At 40.5% G+C, this 21,723-nt stretch overlaps 1 protein-coding gene across 2 annotated transcripts in view; it reads left to right on the top strand.

The window, feature by feature from the left end:
- cftr (CF transmembrane conductance regulator) overlaps positions 1-21,723 on the top strand; it is a 43,047-nt gene that overhangs the window by 137 nt on the left and 21,187 nt on the right. The window contains exons 1-11 of one of the 2 annotated variants that reach the window (XM_071459037.1): positions 3,501-3,879; positions 4,950-5,060; positions 8,757-8,868; positions 10,492-10,707; positions 11,475-11,564; positions 13,764-13,927; positions 14,225-14,350; positions 15,084-15,330; positions 15,511-15,603; positions 18,005-18,181; positions 18,322-18,513. In XM_071459037.1, the coding sequence (XP_071315138.1) occupies positions 3,827-3,879; positions 4,950-5,060; positions 8,757-8,868; positions 10,492-10,707; positions 11,475-11,564; positions 13,764-13,927; positions 14,225-14,350; positions 15,084-15,330; positions 15,511-15,603; positions 18,005-18,181; positions 18,322-18,513 (1,581 nt within the window). In that variant the 5' untranslated portion in view covers positions 3,501-3,826. Of the gene's footprint in view, positions 1-3,500; positions 3,880-4,949; positions 5,061-8,756; positions 8,869-10,491; positions 10,708-11,474; positions 11,565-13,763; positions 13,928-14,224; positions 14,351-15,083; positions 15,331-15,510; positions 15,604-18,004; positions 18,182-18,321; positions 18,514-21,723 lie in introns of those variants that run through there. The other variant, XM_071459045.1, reaches the window with a different exon arrangement.

Below are 21,723 nucleotides of genomic sequence, written 5' to 3'. Positions count from 1 at the left end.
TAGATTTTGCCTTGATATTGTATCAAAAAAAGCCCCATAAATCTGTGTGCTGTGGTATTTGTCTGTCCATTGCTGTAATTAGGTTAAATGCTAACATTCGCTGTTTAGCTAAAGTAAGCTAATATTAGCTTGTTAGCTAGCCTTGAATTGTGACATGAACTAGTGGTGGTTTTTCATATTAGTTGTAGTTAATACAAGTGTTTAACAGGCTGACAAGACTGCAGTTAGGATGAACGTTAAATGCCTCTGTGCTATTTTATGTTAAGTACAGAATTAGCACTTGCCACAGGGACCACGCTAGCTTCTACTGCTAATTTTGGGGTTGTTTGTATAACAGATCAATGGTAGGGTGCTTTTGTTCAATAAAACGCTTAAAAATTAGATGGGTTTTCCCTAATTTTATACAGAGTGATAATATGAATGCAGTCTTTGATTTCTTCTACACACCTACAGTCCACCCACACAGGTGTTTCCACCTTTGTGTCTGGTGATAAAGATTTTTTCTCAGGACTGTGTGGGTGTTCAGACTGTGCTTGACTGACATCTCCCACAGACTGATGTTAATCTACAGCAAGTCTCTAATTTAACCGAATCAATTGTCTCTTTCACTGAGTCCCATTCTTGCTGAGGCTCAGAACAGAGGGTACTTGGGTATAAGCCATTATTATCCAGTTTATTAGGTACTTTCCTAAAACTAATTCAGTCTAATAGAACAGTCCTGCAATAAATGTTATAATGTTCAGTGTTGTTGATAAGCCAAATAACAGAAGCACCACAAACTACATCCCCCAAAATGAGCAAAAGTTGAATCAGCACCTCAACAGTTAAGAGAAACTGACCATTTGGGATTTATAGCAACACTGTTGTGTTAAACTGTTCCTGATAAACTGTACACTGAGTGTGTCACTGATTTATGAGAGTCCAGGATTAAGGATAAAGTCTCATCTGGCTGCAGAGGACAGTAAATGCCCAGTAGAGGTCACTCTTCCTTTGGGTAAGGCTTCTAACTTTTCTGTCCCTCAGCAATAATGGCTCCAAGTTCAGCGAGTCTTTAAACAACAATCTGGCGTCTCATTACACAGCTCAGGCTCTTGTTTTATCCCTCTCTCTCACACAATAACCAGGAAACAAGAAGAGGAGACATAATGCCTGCTAAATTCATTCAGTCCCTCGCTGGCCCAGCTGCTGGTCAGATTTGGGGAGACAAGGAGAGCATGTCCCGTTCAGCATTAGAACAGGGATTACTTGTCCCCTTTTAGCTGTTTGACACAAACATAAATATGTTCAGATTTCTTTTATAGGCACAATTAAGTTTTATTGAAGCTTTATTTTTAAGTGTTATTTGTGGTTTACTTTAGTAACATGCAAAAACATCATTTCCACTTTCAAGCTAGAGCCTCTATTCATCTTAACTTCTTAAACTGCTTTCAAATGCATATTTAAATTACTGTAAATATATTTATACCATATTTAGCAGATTTTGATAATGTTATAATTTGACCCAATTGGATTTTATATATATATATATATATATATATATATATAATATATAAAATTTTATTTATTTTTGTCATCCTCATGGGCACATAGCTTGGGATGGAATCAAATCCACGACTGTAACTATAGCACAGTGTCTATAGCCAGGAGGCTGCCCTGCTCCCTCACTGATAGTGTTGGGACTAGTGTGTAGGATTTAGAGGGATCTTTTGGCATAAATTTAATATATTATTCATAATTATGTTTTCATTAGTGTATAATCACCTGGAATTAAGAATCATTGTTTTCATTAGCTTAGAATTAGCCCTTTATATCTGCGTCAGCAGGGGGTCCACCTCCACAGGACATGAAACCAGCTTGACATGGAGCATTATCATGCTGGAAGGAGGCATTAGAAGATGGGAAATTGTGGCCATAATAGGAAGCACATGGTCAGTAACAATGCTCAGATAGACTGAGGCATTCAGACAATGATTGATTGGTATTAAAGGGCCTAAAGTATGCAGAGAAAATATTCCCCACACCATTACACCACCACCTGGACTGTTGACATGGGGCAGGTTGGGTCCATGGATTCATGCCTTGGACTCTAAATTCTGACGCTACCATCTGCTGCCTCAGCAGAAATCCAGATTCATCAGTTTTTCCAGTCATAAACTGTCCAGTTTTTCTGAACTTGTGTCCACTGCAGCCTCAGATTTATGTTCTTGGTGGAACCCGATGTGGTTTCCTGCCGTTGTAGCTCATCCACCTCAATGTTGGACCTGTTGTTCAGAAGCTTTTCTGCTCACCACAGTTGTAAAGAGCATTTCTGTCAGCTCCACCCTTCTCCTCTGACCTCTCTCATCAACGAGACGTTTCTGTCTGCAGACCTGCTGCTCCCTGGATGATTTTTGTTTTTGGCTCCTGTTGTGAGACTGTTGTGTGTTAAAATCCCACAAGTTTCACAAATACACCTGATGTTTGATGGGAACATTAACGAAGCTCCTGACCTGTATCTGCATCTGCTGCCGTACGATTGGCTGATTGGATAATTGCATGAGTTAGCAGGTGTACAGGGTAATAAAGTGTTTGGTGAGTGTATGTTTGCTGAAGCAGATTTACTCACCATGTCGCCGACTCTTGAGTGAAGTGCTGACAGTGTGTTGAGATATTCAGAAACCAAAACCTTTAAAGCATCCTCACATTTTATCTCTGTTCCCTGAAGGAATGTCTGGAGGTTTTGATCCTGTGAAACTGTGCGTAACCTGAAACTGATAACAAGGTTTCATGTTCATTTAGATGTCCTGGAACTGTTTCTGCTATTTTTCTGAATGATAGGGAAGCAGGAGCTGAGTGGAGTGAAATAAAAAGCCACAGCATAGTTCAGTCCACCTGCAGCAGCGTCTGGAATAACTTTAGCCTCTGTTGTTTTTCAGAAGTATGATGGTTTCTGCACAATGCATGAGAGACTTAGCTCATTAAGAGACTTGGATGGGATCCCACATAATTTTGCTTTTGATATTTTTCTGTCATTAATCAATAAGTTGTTAATGTTTGTGAGTTTTGTCTAAATTGACTGATTAATAATTGAGTGTTTCATGTTTCTGTCTGATTCCAGTTTGGAAGAATTTTTTTTTTTTTTTTTTTTTTTTTTGCACTCATAGTTGTAATTTGAAATTTATACATGAGGGGGTTGCAGTGACAGAGGAAATGTAGGAACTTTTATTTATGCAAATCAACGACTGTACAAGCCTAGTTTTTAATGACAAATTAACCATAAAAGGAATTGAAAACCCAAAAGGATGAGAGGTGGAAATACTTCCACACCGACCCCTGCTCTCTGCTGTTCCCTGCATTACCTGGCTGTATATGGATCAATATCCGGTTGCTCAGGTGGCCTCCGTGGTGGATCAGCTGGGGTTCTTGCCTCCTCAGCTTGTTGCCACAATATGCAAACTGTGCTCGTCAGTGTGGAAATGACGTGTGTCTCCGCAAGTTTTGGCGAGCCCATAAAGGATGGACTGTCCTCTCTCTGTCACACTGAGGGAAGAGAGAACAGGACACCAGGAGCCGAGAGAGAGAGAGAGAGACAAGGGGACCAGAGAAGACCACTAACAGAGGATAGAGATACCAGTCTACCAGCTTCTTTTTTTTTTTTTTTTTTTTGTGGGGGGGGGGGAAATAACTAAACAGTGACATCATATTTACAAAGTGGAGGCGAGAGCAGGCGGGCACCCTCTTCTCTTGTCTGTGGGGTCGGAGCCGCACAGAGGGGGGGACGCAAATGTGAGCGACGCGCACGGACACGACTCAGGTGCAGAGAAAGCAAACTGGCGGCGCGCTGAGGATGCAGAAGTCACCTGTGGAAGATGCAAACTTCTTCTCCAAGTTTTTCTTCTGGTAAGACACGTCTGTTCCTCATCCATGGGGCTGCGCGGCTGCGGGGTCTTGCCTCTGGATGTGAAGGCGCAGACGCAGCTCTTAAAACTGGAGGCTTTTTGTGAAGTATTGTCAGAGAGAAGTGATCCACTTGCTCCGTTTCTCACTCGGTCGAAGCGTGTTTTGGAGGTTTGATGGATGAACTGTGAATAGATGTGGCCCCACGGTGCAGCCGGGTTGTTTAGTGAGGACAGTAAAGTTACACCAAACCTTACACAGTGTTATTCTGTCTGAGCAGCGTCTTCATACTGTCACTGACCATCCTTCATTCATCCCTTTTTTCCTTCTAAAGCGCATTAAGCTCAAACGGAGCCAGCGAGTTTCCGCAAGATGACACCTTTATACATCTTCATCACACCGGTGCCTCGTTTGTCGCTTAATCCAGGTGTAAAATGCGCACATGACTGTTTATTACTGCGCCAAATGTGAGTTGAGCTCCGCTGCGGCTTGTTCCTCAGTGTTTGTGCAAAGAGGGAAGAGTCATTTACAATTAAGCACAAAATTATGATGTTGTAATTATGATTATTATGTTATTTTCAAGAATATTGACTGTGGTCTTTAATACTGCATTAAAGCTGCATTGATCCTCTCTCCTCACACCAATGAGAGGTCCTGCAGAACTCCGATGATGTAAAGCTGTGTGTGTCACCAGGCTGGGACAGTCTTTCTTTCAGCAAACATCTGACTGAATCTCCCCTCTCTGTCATTAGTCTGACTGTGAAACCTCAGGGATTACTTACATTACAGCCGAGACCAGTTTACATGAAAGGCTCCAGACGCTCTAACCCTGCAGGGTTTTGTGGCAGAGTCTTTTCCTGTGAACACACACAAAAAAAAAACAACAACATTTAATACTGTGTAATCTTTAAGATAACTTCACATAACTATCACATGTATATGGTTGGTAAAATTATGCTTCTACAGTGTTTCCCCACATTCTTCTATTGACATGTCTTTTCTGTAGGTGTCCTGGCTTTAAACAGCTGATGCTGAATAATCTGTGTAATCTGTGTTTTTATTTTTTTGTACAGGTGGATGACACCGCTGCTGAGGAAGGGCTTTAAAAAGAAGTTGGAGCTGACAGATGTGTACAAGGCTCCTTCGTTTGATCTGGCAGACAACCTCTCTGAGAGGCTCGAAAGGTTTGTGCAGTTTACAGTAAGCTTGTGTGCGTGACTCATGGTTTTGATTGAGTGTGAATTGTCATGCTACACCCCCGGCTTGTAAATCGATCTGGATTATGTGTGTGTGCGCTGCCATACCTGATAAATTGATTATGACAGTTTCTAGAGTCGACCTTTAATTTCATCTGGGTTCCTCAGCATTTTACATTTTGCTCAGATTTTTCTTACCACAAGATAGCACAGTGAGGAAAATATGACTGTTCATTTGCCCATAGGAAGTTACATAATCATGAAGTTAATCCAAACTGTTGACGGTGTTTTCAGGTAGGCTCATTAAAGTAATGTTATTTCTGTCTGGGGTTCCTTATATGATTACAAATCCATTCACAGGTCACTGATGGTGTGAAAAGGGCAAACAATGTTATCTGGCTTGTGTCAGTATATAGAGAAAAAAAATACCATCCACACTGGATAAATGAAACTCTTTGTGCTGTTGGCAGAAAATGATGCATAACCATAAAGTCAGGCTAAGGTGCAGCAAAGGCTTCCCTGAGGAGCTGCCATTCTGCACCAATGTGCACCAATTGCACACAGAAAACCGGGTATAAAATAGACCAGAATGCATTTTAGCAACATGTAAGCTATCACTATTGCTACCTATCTCTCTGGCTGCACAGATAACGTACTTGTTGGAAGAAAGGCACTCTGGGTAATCCATCAAATCTACAACTGCATCTACAAAATGATCAAAACATGCTCAGAAAATGTGGTTATGTAACTATTCAGATGCAACAATCCACCTGTTAAAGAACGACAGATGCACGTAGCATGTTCTGTACATTACACACTGTATCTGATGTGTGCGTGACCACTTTATATGGACAAAACCTATTTCATGGAAGTCATGCAGCCTTGATGTTTTTCATACGTGCCCTTTACATGTGTTTACAGTAGCAGACCATCGGCCGTCCTTCTCTGAGTCAAGATAAAATATGGGCTGGTATTTAAACGGAGCTAGACATAAACCAAAGCTGTGTGTGCCAAACAAACAACCAGACAGCAGATGATGGACACGGTCAACCCTTCTTTCTCTGCTCTCTTTTGTGTAATATTTTTTCTCCTTTTACAAATCTTTATTTTTCTATCTTTCTCCGTTTTTTATTTTATTTTTTTTAAATCTCTCTTGTTGGCCTTGTTTGTCTTTGTCTGTAAACCCTTGTTCTCTGTCAGTGGTTTTCTAGCTGTTAGATTTATTTCTCTTTTTCTGTTTGTCTTATTTTATTCGTCCATCTTAATCACCTCTCATGTCCTGAATTTCTCTCTCTCCCTTTATACTATCTCTACTCTTTTTTTATTTCTTCATTTTGTGTCTTTACTGTCATTAAATCATGTTGCTCTCCAGTGTTTTTTCATCATTGTCCCTCTTTTCTATTCATCTCCTTTTCTGTGCCCTCTCCTTTTTATAGCACTAAACAAATGCCACATATTTGACAAATCTTTCTTTTCTTAGGAGTCAGATGTTATCCCTAAGATTAAATACTCATGTTTTTTTTTTTTTTCTTTTACCTTCCCTAACAACCACAGCAGTGTCCCACATTGGCCTTGCCCCTTGGTCACCCAGGGGCCCGCGTCACGCTGAATGGTGCCAACAAGCCAGTTAATGTACATGGGTGTTTAAAAAGTCGACCTTTAGAGAGGGCCCCGAGCCCACCGGGTGATGAATGAGCAGCGGTGGGTGAATTTTCTTCTCTTTTTTTTTGCTTTCATTATTCCGATCAGGCCTACAGTGAGGGCTTCTGGGAATGTGAACTTTAACTTCCATTACAGCACGCTGTGTACCGTCAGCCCCTTCATCACCCGCTCGGCTCAACTCTTTTCTCTGAGCTCTGCTGACTCAGTAAAGTTTTCATTATGCTGCAGAATCAGATGTTGTATACATCGTGAGCTAGAAAGACAAAAACATAGTTAAATGGAGAGGTTTTAAATACGCTTTTATTATTATAAGTATTTAGGGTGATGTGTTTATTTGAAGGATAAACATTTTGATACCTTGGTATGAATCCAGCATAGCTTGAAATGTTAATGCCTCCTTTTGTGTGTAGGGCTGAGCATCGAACCTGGATACTGTTATAGACCGACTGAAATAGTTTGATACTATCGAGGATTAAAAAACGCCTTGTTATTTGACACTTAAGGAGTAAATTAGTAAATGTCATTCGTGTCAGTGAGCCAATAAGCATGCAGCATGCTTGGACCAAGATCTAACAATGCTGGTGATTGGCTGTTTATTTAGACAAACATATTATTTAGATGTTTAAGTGTGTAAAGAGACCAAGCTACAACCAAATATAGACTAGATTTTGTGCTGTCATGTGTAATTTAAAATTGGTTTAGAAAAAAGTTTAGAATCAGTATTGAAGTCAAGGTATCAATATCAAACATTTCTGATGAATACTCAGCCTTATGGGTGTGTTGTTCTCAAATGAAACACATGAACCTTCAGCCTTGTTCTAGGTGACACCAGAAACTTTTACTCTCCTGATACCAGAACACTTCATTTTTCTATTTGTCACAGATGTAATTATGTGTTTAGTGAACTGCTGCAGGTTTAAATAGAGTAAAGTTTAAATTAAACCTAAAGAAGAATAAATCAGACAAATAAAGAATGAAGAGTCACAGTAGTTCTGATGTCATTGAATATGAGTGAAGTGATGGTGAACATGGGAGTCAGTCTAATATTGTGGCTCAGCATCTCGTCCTTAAGCAGGAGTCTGAATTGTTGGCTTGTAAAATGATACTGGATCATTTCTGTAGAGGGGAACACGAGGCCGGCGTTTGTTGTGCTGTGGTTCCTAAAAGTTGACTTGTGAGCAGGCCGATGTAACAGGAAAAGGAAACGCTGAATTTTAGCAGCATCGATTCAGAAGCTGTATTTACTGTGCATCGGTCTTGTCGTGGCTGATACCCGATCCACTTAATAGGGTCAGTATTGATGCTGATACTGATCTGAGGGATCAGTTACATTTAATCTGCAAATTGAGACAAATATTCTGTTCAAAACTAGTATTTCTATTTGAATATATCTTCAGCCTTATCTCGGAGTCTGGCTTGGAGTCCATTGTTATTTAACTTAATAGCTATGATAGGGAAACACCTCAGACTTATCCTGTTTGTATCACTTCCTCATTGGTCTCCCCTCCTTCCTTCTCCTCCTCTCCTTTCTATTCTCCACTTCTTCTCCCATCACTCAGCGTTGAGCTGGTCACCCCGGTTATAAATGACCCTCGGAGAACAATGCAGCTACTTACTGTAGCTCTAACTGCCTGCCAAGGCAGTTGTGGGAAGTTAATCCAACAGTATTGTGACAAGCTTGCAACAAGGTGTTGATTTGCCCAATGAAACTCTTTAAAAAAAATAAAGCTGAATTTTGACAAATCTTCAAATTTAACAGAGAAAAAAAACAAATAAAATGTTCACTTTTTTTTTTTTTTTTTGATGTTTGTGAAAATGAATATTCTAACTCTGTGACTGAATCAGCAGCCAAAGTTGTAGATAGGACTGTTAAACACTGGACAGCTGGTCTGCTGCCAAAGTAGTAGTAGACAAATAGAATAGCAACAGTCAAACGTTGTTGGCATTTGGCTGCTGGATGTGTTGTTCTCCCACTCTGCCTGCACTGCTGTTTACTGTGTTGTAACTCTGTCCTCCCTGCAGAGAATGGGACAGAGAGGTGGTGTCAGCCAAGAACAAGCCCAGGCTGATGCGAGCGCTGGCCCGCTGCTTCTTCGGCCCCTTCGCCTTCTTTGGTGTCCTCCTCTATCTCGGGGTGAGTCCGTCGCTCTGTCCGATGCAGAGGAAGCAGATCTGACATAACGTTGGGTGTTTCAGATATAAACTGATTCTTGTGTTTGTTTATTTTGTAGGTGAAGTAGATAGAATAAAGTTTTAGTTTGACTCGACACTGTAGAGAATTGTGGATGTATCACTGGTGATTTCATTCCTCAGGTAAATGTGATGAAGACTAGGTGTCCCAAAACATACTTCCTGTCAGGCTGGTCCACCCTTAATGGAAGAAAACAAAATACACCAACCACCGTCACTAACTAAACACACTTTATAAACATGAAATTAGCTATTGTGTTGTTATTTAAGATAACTTTTTGTAGGTTGTTAAACTTGTTAAGGTACTTAATTTTCTTGAGTTTTGGCTTCAGCAGACATTAAAGTTTGCAATACAAAATAATTATTAATATTAAATAAAAGAAATATGTTGTTTTAGTCACAACCTTAATCATACTTTCTGGGTTTGGAGTGTTGTCCTTTTAAATAGTATTAAATATCAGTTGTTGACAACCACACATCCATGTGTCCACACATCCAAACATGTAGTTTCCATAGCAACTGTTCAGCATCATGGGAGGCTGAACCACATCCCAGCAGACATAAATCTGAAGGCACCACAGTCCGTCTCAGATAATTCAGTCAGCATAAATAAAGACAAGCCTGCAGCTAATGATTTCTGATTAATGTATCGGATCTGATCTTGTTTTTATTTATTTATTAATTGTTTTTGCATATAAAATGATGACGATCAATATTTCCTAGAGCCAGAAATCATTAAAACATTGAAACTGAGAAGCTGTAACCAGAAAATGTTTGGTATTGATATTTTATAATTGACTGAAATGATTATTTCATCCTCCATATTATCACATATTAATTTTATGTTGACTTAATGCTATTTATAGGCTTATTTTTTTTTGTGTGTGTGGGGCCTGTAGAGAGATGGTGCTGTGATGTACAAACATCACAGGCATGTCGCACCGTAGTGTCACAAACTCGTCTCACTGTCCCTGGTTTGAAGGGAAGGTGGCAACAGCAGCCGTTGCACAAGTCGGTACAGTTGGAGGTGGTCGTCATGACGACAAGAATGCCTGTTAGATGTTAAAGAGGGTGGTGTGGGAAAGTGAAAAAGGCTCTTAGTGGAAGTCTGTTTGTTCTCAAACATTCAGCACAATCTCAGTTATGTTGTGGCCAATTGCACCTTGATGTCATTTTTATTTCAGGCACTTTATTAGCTAGAAAAGTCGTGGATCCGTAATGTTTTTCAAATAAGAGCAAAATGATCAGCTAATGATCTACAGTGTATCACTATTGTATATTATAATACAGATTAGGATCAAAATGTAGATTAAAATATTTTAATGATTTTTTTTTTTTTTTTTTTTTTTTTTTTTTTTTTTTTTTTTAAATGGGATTCTTTCACCTTGGTAAATGTCATTTTTATTCTGAAGCGAAGTTTGGATTTTTAGCTGGAAATTATGTACCCACTGCCAGAATTAAGTAGGAATTAACTCATCCAAAAAGAAAAGGAAATGAAGTCATTAATATTAAAGTAGATTAGATCCATTAACTCCTTTCTGTCCCCTTGCTCACTCTCTTGTTGTAGGAGGCTTCCAAGACGGTGCAGCCTCAGCTTCTCGGTCGTATCATCGCCTCCTTTGACCCGTTCCACGCTCCGGAGCGGAGCCAGGGATACTTCCTGGCCCTGGGCCTCACCCTCCTCTTCACCGCCCGCTTCCTCCTGCTGCAGCCTGCCATCTTCGGCCTGCATCACCTGGGCATGCAGATCCGCATCGCCCTCTTCAGCCTTATATACAAGAAGGTAAGAGGAGGACAGCTCGTGTGTGGGATGAAGACTCTGTTATTTCTTTGTATATTTTGCACCTTTTTCATATTAAATTCCACTGGATGCATCCAATTGTGTTTGGAGGTGAATTTAAGTGACGGAGCTCAGACTGGATTTCATCATTTTGAGGCTTGCAGATCAGGTTTAGGTTTACTCCTCTGAAAGTTGAGACAATTCTCTAATTCTGCTTCCAAAATTCTTTAGGTAAAGGTTTGATGTCATCATGCAAAAATATTTCATTCATGTCGTTGCTGAAATGTTGACGGTTAATTATGATTTGCATGATTAAAAAGTAACTGTAAGTGTCATAGATTTAGTGGTTCATTTTTACTTTTGAAATGTTGTGAAGTTTAATTGTAACATCTCCCAAAACTTGTAACCAGTGGCACAGTTGCTACTGAAAACTGCTGCTGTAACATGTAGTTGTCAGTACAAGACAATACAACCCAGCTGATTAGATAATACTTATTTGTGAGCATTTGTCAGCTGGAAAAACTTTTTTTCCTAATTGTTTTTAAGGTTTGTGGCTCCGGAGCTGCCTCGTCAGCTAAACGCTTCCATCTTTTTTAGCGTGCATGACTGAACGTTCCCAGAAAGCTTCAGCAGCGACAATCCTCAGGATGCTGCGAGGGGCGTGATGGCCTAGTGTCAAAACCTGGTCACGTGTCATTGGCTTCCTCTCTTCTAATTCACTTTTCTCCCTTTTGTGCTCCAACTGACCCCTGACCTTTTGACCTTTTCAGACTCTGAAGTTATCCAGCCGAGTCTTGGACAAGATCAGCACCGGTCAGCTGGTCAGTCTGATGTCCGCCCACCTCAACAAGCTGGATGAGGTGAGAAAACCTAAACATGTTTTTAACTGACACATACACTGGAGCAGGTGTTTCTTTCTGTTGCTCCATCGTATAAACTTCTGCTCAGAGTCATATCTGGAAATTTAGATGCTCCAAATACTAATGTAATACACTGGCTGGCTGAGGTGACAGCTACAAGGAATACTGATTTCTTATTGACTACATTAGTGTCCTGATTTTGATCATATTTGGAATGTGGTATTTACACAAAACACAGAGAAATCTGGTTCTTTATATTCCTCTTTCCATGATCATAACAGTATCCAGGTTAGTGATGGTCTGTGGGCAGGTGTCCTGATCCCTAAACATCTCATAGTGTGTGTCTGTCTGAACTCTTTTTTGCATTTATTGCTCTGCTGGATTTGGTTTCTGCAACAGCCCTAACAGAAACCAGTAAAGAATCTATGTATTTGCTCCAGAGGCCAAGTAAAACTTAATCTGGTGGAAAATGTTAAGAACTTAGATTAAAAATTAAAGCCTAAAATATTATATTATGTGATTTTTATGTTGTCATGGCAGAGAGATTAAAGAAAATTGCAGTTTTAATTGATTTCAATTGGGACATTTTTGTCCTTAAGGTCCATAGTGTAATTATTTTTATGTACACTGTGCATTATAGACATAATTTAAGTTGTCTGCATTAACGTAGCCAAAATTATCAAAAGATCTGAACTGAAAAGGACAAAAATGTCCCTGAGGATGCACAAGAGTTAAAGCAAAAGAGCAGTACAGTGGTTTTCCACTCATAAATACCTGTTTATGTTGCTGTGGGCAGGATGAGGGAAAAGGGCGACAGTTCACACCCTCACTGACTTCAGTGAATCCATTTTATTACCAAACACTCAGCTTTGTTTTCTTCATACTGAGGGACAATTGCAGGGGAATAGATATGGATCAATACACACATGTACAAACACATCTAGGTGTATGTACACAAACAAAGAATTCTCCAACTGAATCATTGTTTAAACACAAATTTCTGATTATGAAAGACAACATGGCTGCAGGGTAAGTGTGTGTGTTTTTGTGTGTATGTGTGTGTGTCTGCTGAAGTGTGTGAGTCTTGCCTTCAGTCTCACTGAGGCGCTGAATGTGGAAACACTCTGCCACCTACTTTGGGACAATTATCACCTGGTTTGGATGTAGCCTGGCTAATGCACCACTCCCTCCTGGTGGGAGTCACCTAGTCTGGTTCTGTGTGTGATTAATGAAAGAAAGGAAGCTGTGATATTCAGCAGAGTTTGAGTTGATTCCCTCTCAGGTGAGAGGATAAAAGAGCTGATTGAGGTGAGAGCTGAGGAACTTTCTCGCCTACAGTGCAGCTGAGATTCATCAGCATGGCGTTAAATGAAGTTAGATGAAAGTGAATTCCTAGAAAACTGAAGTTTGCTTGTTTGTTTGATACATTCCTTCTTTTGTTTGTGTCCTTTTTTCGTCACTCACAATGCTTTTGTGGTTGCATACTTTCATCTTATCTTGTGTTGTACAGTCAGTCAGTGTTAATCACATATTCACTCCATTGTCCTACAAATATTTCATGCGCACAAAAACATGCAATGTTAAAATGATTACAAAACCTGTTCAGGCTCCACTATGGTTGAAGTAATACTGTCACATTAAACTTAGATTATGTTTTGATTATTGCACATTCCCTTCCTCAGTTAGTTTGGATTATATTTAACTTAACAATTAATGTAACATGTTTATATGGACATCTGCACGCTGACTCAAAACCACAAATTTGTTTAAATAGACACTTTCTATCGTCTTCTTCACACTGATTCTTCATAGACCATAATAGACTAGTACACACACTGTCTATACACCCAGTCCTGTATGTTCCAAACCCTCTTGTTTTTACCAAAATATGGCTGAATACACAGTTGCTGTTAGTGGCCATCTTTGTTTACATTGATCCAAGCTTACCAGAGCTGCTGGCCTCTTTTCTGAGCCTCCTTTCAAACCTACAGGCAGTGAGTGTATTGTATTCAAACATAGCAACGTAGGTTTTTTTTTTTTTTTTTTTTAGCGGAGTACTCCTTCAACCCGACCTTTGACCTCTCTGTGGTCAGGAGCAAAAGAATGTCTCCTCATCGGGAAGCCTCACAGTATTGCTGCTGTAATAAAAGTCATATTCCTTTCACCATGTAATCTCTGTGCACTGTGTGTGTATTGCAGAGCCTGGGTCTGGCCCACTTTGTGTGGATCACCCCCCTGCAGTGTATACTGTGTGTGGGTCTGATATGGGAGCTGATCGAGGTGAACGGCTTCTGCGCCCTGGCAGCTCTGACCCTGCTGGGCATCATCCAGGCCTGGCTCTCACAGAAGATGGGGCCTCACAGGTGGGGAAGCACTGTCACACATACACTTGTGAAGGGGGCCTCAGACTAAATACATGTTATGACATTACTTTCATGTTCACGTACTGTGCTTATCCTGTACGTGCGTGTGCATGGATTCATGTTTGCACACACTGTGACCATGTGAATCGCTGTGTCTGTCTTCAGTAGGTGTGGGTGTGTCCCTGCTTGTGCAGCCGTGTATATACGTTCCCGCTGTGTGCATACAGAAATCTTCATCCATTCATGTATGATGGTGTAAGCTGTTAGGTGATTTTAAAATCCGTCTCCTGTGGACAGGGCAAAGCGAGCGGGGATGATCAGCCGCCGCCTGGCTCTCACCTCGGAGATTGTGGAGAACATCCACTCTGTGAAGGCGTACGGCTGGGAGGAGGTGATGGAGACCATCATCAAGAACATCAGGCAGTACGACACCACCACACACACAACTGCTGTCCTCTCTAGGCAGACAGGAAATACTCATACTAGCTACTGCAGTGTGTATGCTGGTCATTTAAAATGATTAAAGAGCCTTTAAATAACAAACTGTTTAAACAGGGATGAAGGAAAAGAGCTTAGTTTTACTTACATTGTTTGTAATGTGGAGATTTGACCCAGTGTTATTCTCACAGAGCCACTAATCATATTTCAAGTTTCTTTTTTTCTGCTCCATGTCCCGTATATCATGAATCATAGATATACTGTGATAAATTGAACTGTAAAAACAAACGAGCAGCACAGAGAAGTCAGCCAGAGAGTCATCGCACATAAAAGGCTTTGACTTAGAAGTGGAGTCGACCTGGTGTCAAAATTGAGAGAGAGATGTTAAAACATGTGGTTAACCTGCAGAGCCACGCTGGCGTCACTGATGCCAGTCAGTGCCAGGATCGGGATCACTGTAATTGGCAAGTACATTAAACGTACGAGGAAGAGCTTTGATGTCGTGGTGCAGAAATATGTTGATTAGGATCAGAGCTAACACGGAGACACCAAGACGTCACGTTTTCCTGATAACAGCAGCATGAAAAACTGATGCACTAGCAACCATAACACCTTTTTAGATAAACTGAAAATACTGAAAGCTTTATTGTGCTAGTATTATATTTATTTACGTCATAACAGCTTCAACAACTTCATTCATTTCCCCCTCCCTCCTCAGGGACGAGATGACGCTGACGAGGAAGATCGGCTCTCTGCGTTACTTCTACAGCGCCTCCTACTTCTTCTCCGCCATCCTGGTTATTGTGTCGGCCATTGTGCCTCACGCGCTCAGCAAAGGCATCATCCTGCGTCGAATCTTCACCACAGCCTCCTACTGCATGGTTCTGAGAATGACACTGACCCGCCAGCTGCCGGGCTCCATCCAGATGTGGTACGACACGCTGGCACTGGTCCAGAAGATCGAGGTGGGTCCAAGGGAAACATCACTCAGCGTAACAGTTATACGTCTTTACTGCTGCTAGAAATTACATCAAAATGGACATAGAGTGATGGTCGTCAGCAGAGTCAATGTAAAAATGTCAACTTTAACAGTTAAAATGAGGATACGGTGAATATTGAATGTAAATGTCATGAATTTTTCCCAGGAATTCTTGATGAAGGAAGAATACAGAGTGCTGGAGTACAACCTGACCACCACTGAACTGGAGCTGGTCAACGTGTCGGCGTCCTGGGATGAGGTGTGTTCATGTCTGTGTGTCAAAACTGAAAGTGACATGTGGTGAAACTTGTTTTCTATTATGCATACAACAATGATTCAGTGATGTGTAGACAAACTGTAGAGAAATGAGGTTCGAGAGAGCTACAGAGTTGAAGCAGTGTCACTAATTGAACATCAGTTACATAAACGATCAATAACTGGTTGATTATGAAATGCTTAAAAACAAAATGCATAATTTCCTCCATGAAAGATTTTGTTTCACAAGAATTCGGATATTTTTACTCCACAACAGAAGCACATTTTTTTTATTTGAACGATACATTAAATAAACACAGGTTTAGACATATTTGAAATAAACAAAAGAACTGTCATCATTCAGATGTTTAAAATTGTCCCTGCTGCACTTGTCTTACTCAACATTTAGCCAAACAAAATTCAAAATTAATATTCCTGGACAACTATGAAGATTTTCTGGATTATGTAACATGCGTGGAATTTTAACAAAGTGAAATCTATGTGTCAATCAAGTGTTTATGCCCATCGATATGTCATCAAGATGAAAATCTAGGCTGCTTTGATCTCTGGAGAAGAGACAAACGTCTTGCATCATGTGCTCTGAGGATTTGTTGATTCTGATTAATCATTAATGTCCTTGGTTTGGTGTGAGATTGTTCCAGGTATTGATCCCAAAACGATGAGAAGGTTTAAGAGGGATGTGTACATAGTAGAAAGTTGACCCTAAGAATGAAGAATCAGCTGTTTCTTTATGTGTTTGAAACCAGTCAGATCAATATATCGTCTTATTTTAGATAATATAGTACATTTACTGTATTTGTGTGTTAATTGCATGTTTAAAGAAGTTAAACTTCCTCAAACCCTAAATGAATTACAGGTGTAATAGTTAAGTCCTCATCATGACTGAGAGCTGGCAGTATAATCTTATCTATAGGCAGAGGCCGTAAACTTAGTCTAACAGGTGTGATTCATTGACCACCCAATACCGTGAGAAAACCAACATCCAACTACGTTTTTTTTTTCCTCCGTCACTTTGCATAATTAATTACCCCGGTGTCGTCACCAAACTTTGCTGGGAACGCTGACTCTCCCTTTGAGAATCAGAGTTGTGTTCATCACCTAATTCCCAGATTCTCCTCTTGCCTTCTCCTCTTCCTGGAATGTGCCATTCGCAGATGAATGGGAGGGGTGTTGCCTTTCTTTACTGCTGACAGCATGTACGTCAGCTCATTAGAATGAGAATCGCACAGACGAACCTACACAAACCACAGCGAGCTCCTGCATTAGAGGAACGCTGACCCATAAAATGTCACAGAGGTCAATGATTAAGCCGGCGAGTCAAGCAGAGTTCCCCTTTTCTAACAGTGAGATACGTCAGCCATTAATCTTTACAGAGGCGGTGACAGATGAGGTGAAATAAGGCCATTGTGAAGGCTTTGGGAGTCTTCCTCTGTCTTTGGAGAATCTCTTGTTTCTCACAGAGGTTTGGCCCGATGTCACTGTCTGACGGACAAACTCACTCCGCTGTGAAACTAAAACACAAATCAAGTACAAGCTGATGTAAACTTTTTTATGTCGTATATCACAGTTTTCAAAAGCACTGCACACCTCAACCTGGCACAATGAAGTATTGTGTGTGTGTGTGTGTGTGTGTGTGTGTGTGTGTGTGTGTGTGTGTGTGTGTGTGTGTGTGAGTGTGTTTACAGCATATTTGAATACAGTGGGCAAACAGGGTGTAAAGCATCCACATCCAAAGAGACTTTCACAGGTTTCACAATAGCTTCCAGAAGTTTTTTTTTTCTTGCCTTTATTTGACAGCAGCAGTAGAGATAGACAGGAAATACAGGAAGACGGAGACATGCAGCAACCGGTCCGACCAGCTGGGAATTGAACCGGGGACTCGCTGCTTTGGGCATTTGAAAGTTTCAGTCTACAAGAGATCTTCTGCAATGTCGGTGTAGTTTTGTGTAATATGAGCAACTGCAGTGTCGTTAAGGAAAATGTTCTTTTGTTTGCTTTGCCAAAATACGAAAGTTAGTTTAATTCATGTATGTAAAATATGTAGAATCAGTTAAAATCAAGAGTGAATGTCTGGTTATGAAAATAGAAGTTGAAGTTCACACTTGTATAGTAAGTTTCAGTCTTCCTGTTTTACGTTCCTGTTTTAAATTTGTGTGTTCAAAAAAAAATATCAACAAATGCTGATATTGGGAAGAAACTTTATGACATGATAATGTCACATATGTTTACTTTTATCACATGAGCGTATTCTGAGCTTTTTACTGCTGTGAATGGTATCGACTTACAGCAAAAAACCCAGAATATTTATTTGTATCAACTCCTTTAATAAATAAAGGAAACTGTTATCGAAGATATGTTAACAAAAACGTTTCATGGTTCTACAGGGCATTGGAGAACTGTTTGAGAAGATCAAGCAGGAGAACAAAGCAAACGGGCACCTGAACGGCGACGCCGGCCTCTTCTTCACCAACCTCTACGTCACACCCGTCCTCAAGAACATCAGCCTGTACCTGGAGAAGGGGAAGATGCTGGCAGTGGCTGGATCCACTGGCTCAGGGAAGGTAGGTTGAAGAGATCATCTCAGCCAAAAGAAATTTTAGAGTAAGTTAAAAACCGAATTCACAATCGCTGCTGAATCCAACTACTGACAGAGAGGACACAGAAGAACGGAGACCATCTTTTTTTTTCCCGTTTCCTCCAGAGTTCGCTGCTCATGATGATCCTCGGAGAGTTGGTGCCGTCAGAGGGTAAAATCAGACACAGCGGTCGCATCTCCTTCTCGCCACAGACTTCCTGGATCATGCCGGGGACAATCCGTGACAACATCCTGTTTGGACTGACCTACGACGAGTACCGCTACACCTCCATCATCAAGGCCTGCCAGCTAGAGGAGGTACATTAATTTTATCATATCATATTCCTCCTTCTTCTCCCCCTTCCTCTGCAACACTCATGCAAACTACACAGATCCTCTGCTGTTTATTCAGAGCTTTTATAGAAGAAGTCATCTCCTCAGAAGCTTCCTGGAAAGAACCATTTAATTTTGTAATAATTATAGGGATCTATAGGTAGTGATCAGTTAGCACAGTACCAGTTATTTCTAAATGCTAAGCTAGCGCAACCTTGAGACTTCGATTCACAGTAGCTGAAATGTGTCTACAAAGAAACATACAATTGAGTTTCCGATAATAAATCTATGAGTAGTAAAGATTCACTGGGGTTTAAAATGAATGGAAATCTATTCTATTTAAAGATTATTAAATTGGTGCAGTTGGTCATTGGTGCCCTGCACAGTGTCTTCTTCACCAGGCAGCCATGTTTTCAATCCTGCAGCAATCGAGCAGATATGTTCAGGGAGCTTCAAACACATAATTTCCTAAATATTAGAATTTACAGAAGCATTTGGAACAGACTGAATATACGGGTGGACCAGTGAGGGTTCAAAACACCAAAATAATACACAGGTTTCATGTTGCAGTGTGCAGACTGAACAGGCTCGTGCTTGTCAGTCTGGATGGAAGAGGTGTGTTTAGCTGTATGTTTGAAAATATGTTTGGAACATACTAAGATGAAGAGTTGAAACTGACCACAGCTGCTCACACTCAGTGAAAACAGTATAAAGGTAAAAGTGTGAACAAAACACTTTAAATCTGAGCAGTAGCAACATGTATTTGTGTAAAAATGTTATTTCATTGATCCTCAATTGCTTCTGTATTATTTATTTTAACTTAGAATCATTACTTTTGGCTACAAAAGAATAAAAATGTTTTACTTTAGTTACTTTAGTTACACATGATTTGTTGTTTCATAGCAGTTTTCTGCAGTAAATTCACGGTTGTCAGTTTGCTCAGTCGTCTGTCGGAGCCTCTGAAAACACGGTTCAGGTTTCCAGAGTCATTCACACCCATTATGTCCCTCACACACACAAAGACACACACGCCTGCACATTCTTTCTCGTATGCTGATGCACATACACACACTCGGGGCTCTTATAAGCCTCAGTGCTGAGTGACGGCCTCTCAGCAGAATAATGTCTCCTCTGTTGCCATGGAAATCTCACGTTATTTCACTGGGATGGAATATGAGCTCGCTGGTTCCCTGTGACAGACGTTACAACACAGATGAGCTGTGTGGGCCATCAGGCCTGTGATTTTAATATTAAATTATATCATCAAATATGTTTTACACTGTCGAAAGAAAAACATACATGAAAGTAAAGCAGGCGTTTATCATGGCGACTGATCCCAGAGCACTTTATTAGGAACACCACACTGTGCAGGGCTTCTCTTTGCTCTCAGACAGCCTCATTATTCTTGTCCTTGATTCCACAAGATGTTGGAAACTTTTTGAGACTCTCCTCCATGTTGACATCATCATTTCTGCAGATTTGTCAGCTGCACATTCAAGCTGCCAAACTCCTGTTCTACAACATCCCAAAGATGGTCTGATGACTGAGGAGGTCACTGAACTCACTGTCATGGTCATGAAACCTGTTTGAGACCAGATTTAGCTTTGACACGGAGCATTTTCCTGTTGGAAGTAGATATTAGAAGATGCTGAACATATACTCAAGAGAAGCCTGAGTCATTCAGACCATGATTGACTGGTATTAAAGGCCCAATGAGTTTCTGATGTTTATTGTTTTTTGTAAAAACTGTAGAAACTGTTGTGTCTGAAAATCTCGGGAGCTCAGCAGTCGACCTGTGTCTACAGGATTTCATACATTGCACAGCTGCTACATGATTGGCTGTTTGGATAATTAAACAAATAAGCAGGTACAGGTGTTCCTAATAAAATGCTCGGTGAGTGTATACACTGCAAAAAACATACATACAGTGCATGAGTCTAAAAAAAAGTCCATAATCTTGTACATACACATTAATGATTTGGTTGAAAACTCTAAGATTTAGATTTTTGACCCAGTTTCAGAAATGTTGACATCTTCCATATAATAAAATCATTGATCTATTTTGGGAATATATGGAAGTATCAATACATGTAACACTGAGTAATGTAACAGTAAAATACTCAAACCTGGTCAAAATCACATTTTTGGAACCTGTGTAAACCACAGTGACATTTTTTAATTGTTGATATTTCAAATACACTGTATGATTATTATTTATACTGAAATCAATGCAGCAGTTCGCGCCGTCATATTTATTTCCTGCTACGTCCCATTTCCTGTGACACTGACAGTACCTCAGTGGTTTTGACAAAAACACAACATGTTGTCACAGCAAACAAAGCCGGCAGGCGATATTGACGTCTCCATGTAAAAAAACCCAGCCTCCATTATGTCTTTGAGGAGAGGCGTCGATGAAACTGAAATAACAAACGCAGCATAGAGAGGAGTCGCAGCGTCGGTCGGCTACATACAGTACTGTGTGGAAATGACAGGAGTGGGCTGTGTGAGTGTTGACGCTGACAAACAGGAGACACAATTCCTCTGAACACAGCCTCTAAATATGACTGTGTTGTTAAAGTTATGTGCTATATCTTCAAGTCTGATTCTGTATTTTCTGGCTCAAATTAGCACCATCTTGAAAAGTCTAAAAATGTAATCTAATTAGTGGCCGCTAACCTTTAAAAGCACCAATTAAAATATTAATTCTCAGTGCTCTGTCTTATGAATCACTGTCAATAACTGAATAAATGAGGAAAGTGCTCAAAGGATTTTCTACTGTAGAAAAAATTCCCAAGGCAACCCTGACAGACAGGAGTGACAACCGGAGCAGATTCATCCAGACAGAGACGAGGCGTTTAGTGTAATTCCTCACTATTGTTGCCCCCTACAGCCCCAGACAGACTGCCATGGGTGGTCCCCCACTGTAAACTCATCTGTGGCCTCCAGCCTGTAGCTGCTGGCCCGGCAGGTGCTTTTTGTTCACAGTGAGACACACAACATGTCTTTTTATTATGCTGCCTTATTTTACAAGCTGTTAAACAAACTGTTAACTTGATCCCCTGTGCGCTCCGGTCAGGACAGCGGAAGCTCACAATTAAAAAGGTAGGAAGTTTTAACGATGATAAACTTCTGTCAGTTCATCTTTATCGGTGTGGACGTCTCCTGTCATTATCAGTCACCACTGAAACACACTGT

Source organism: Trachinotus anak, unplaced genomic scaffold (assembly GCF_046630095.1).
Source record: "Trachinotus anak isolate AG129_WGS33_773 ecotype Australia unplaced genomic scaffold, CSIRO_AGI_Tana_v1 ptg000002l, whole genome shotgun sequence".
NCBI classification, from domain to species: domain Eukaryota; kingdom Metazoa; phylum Chordata; class Actinopteri; order Carangiformes; family Carangidae; genus Trachinotus; species Trachinotus anak.
The sequence above is the reverse complement of the archived record's forward strand: the minus strand, read 5'-3'. Positions and strand labels throughout refer to the sequence as shown.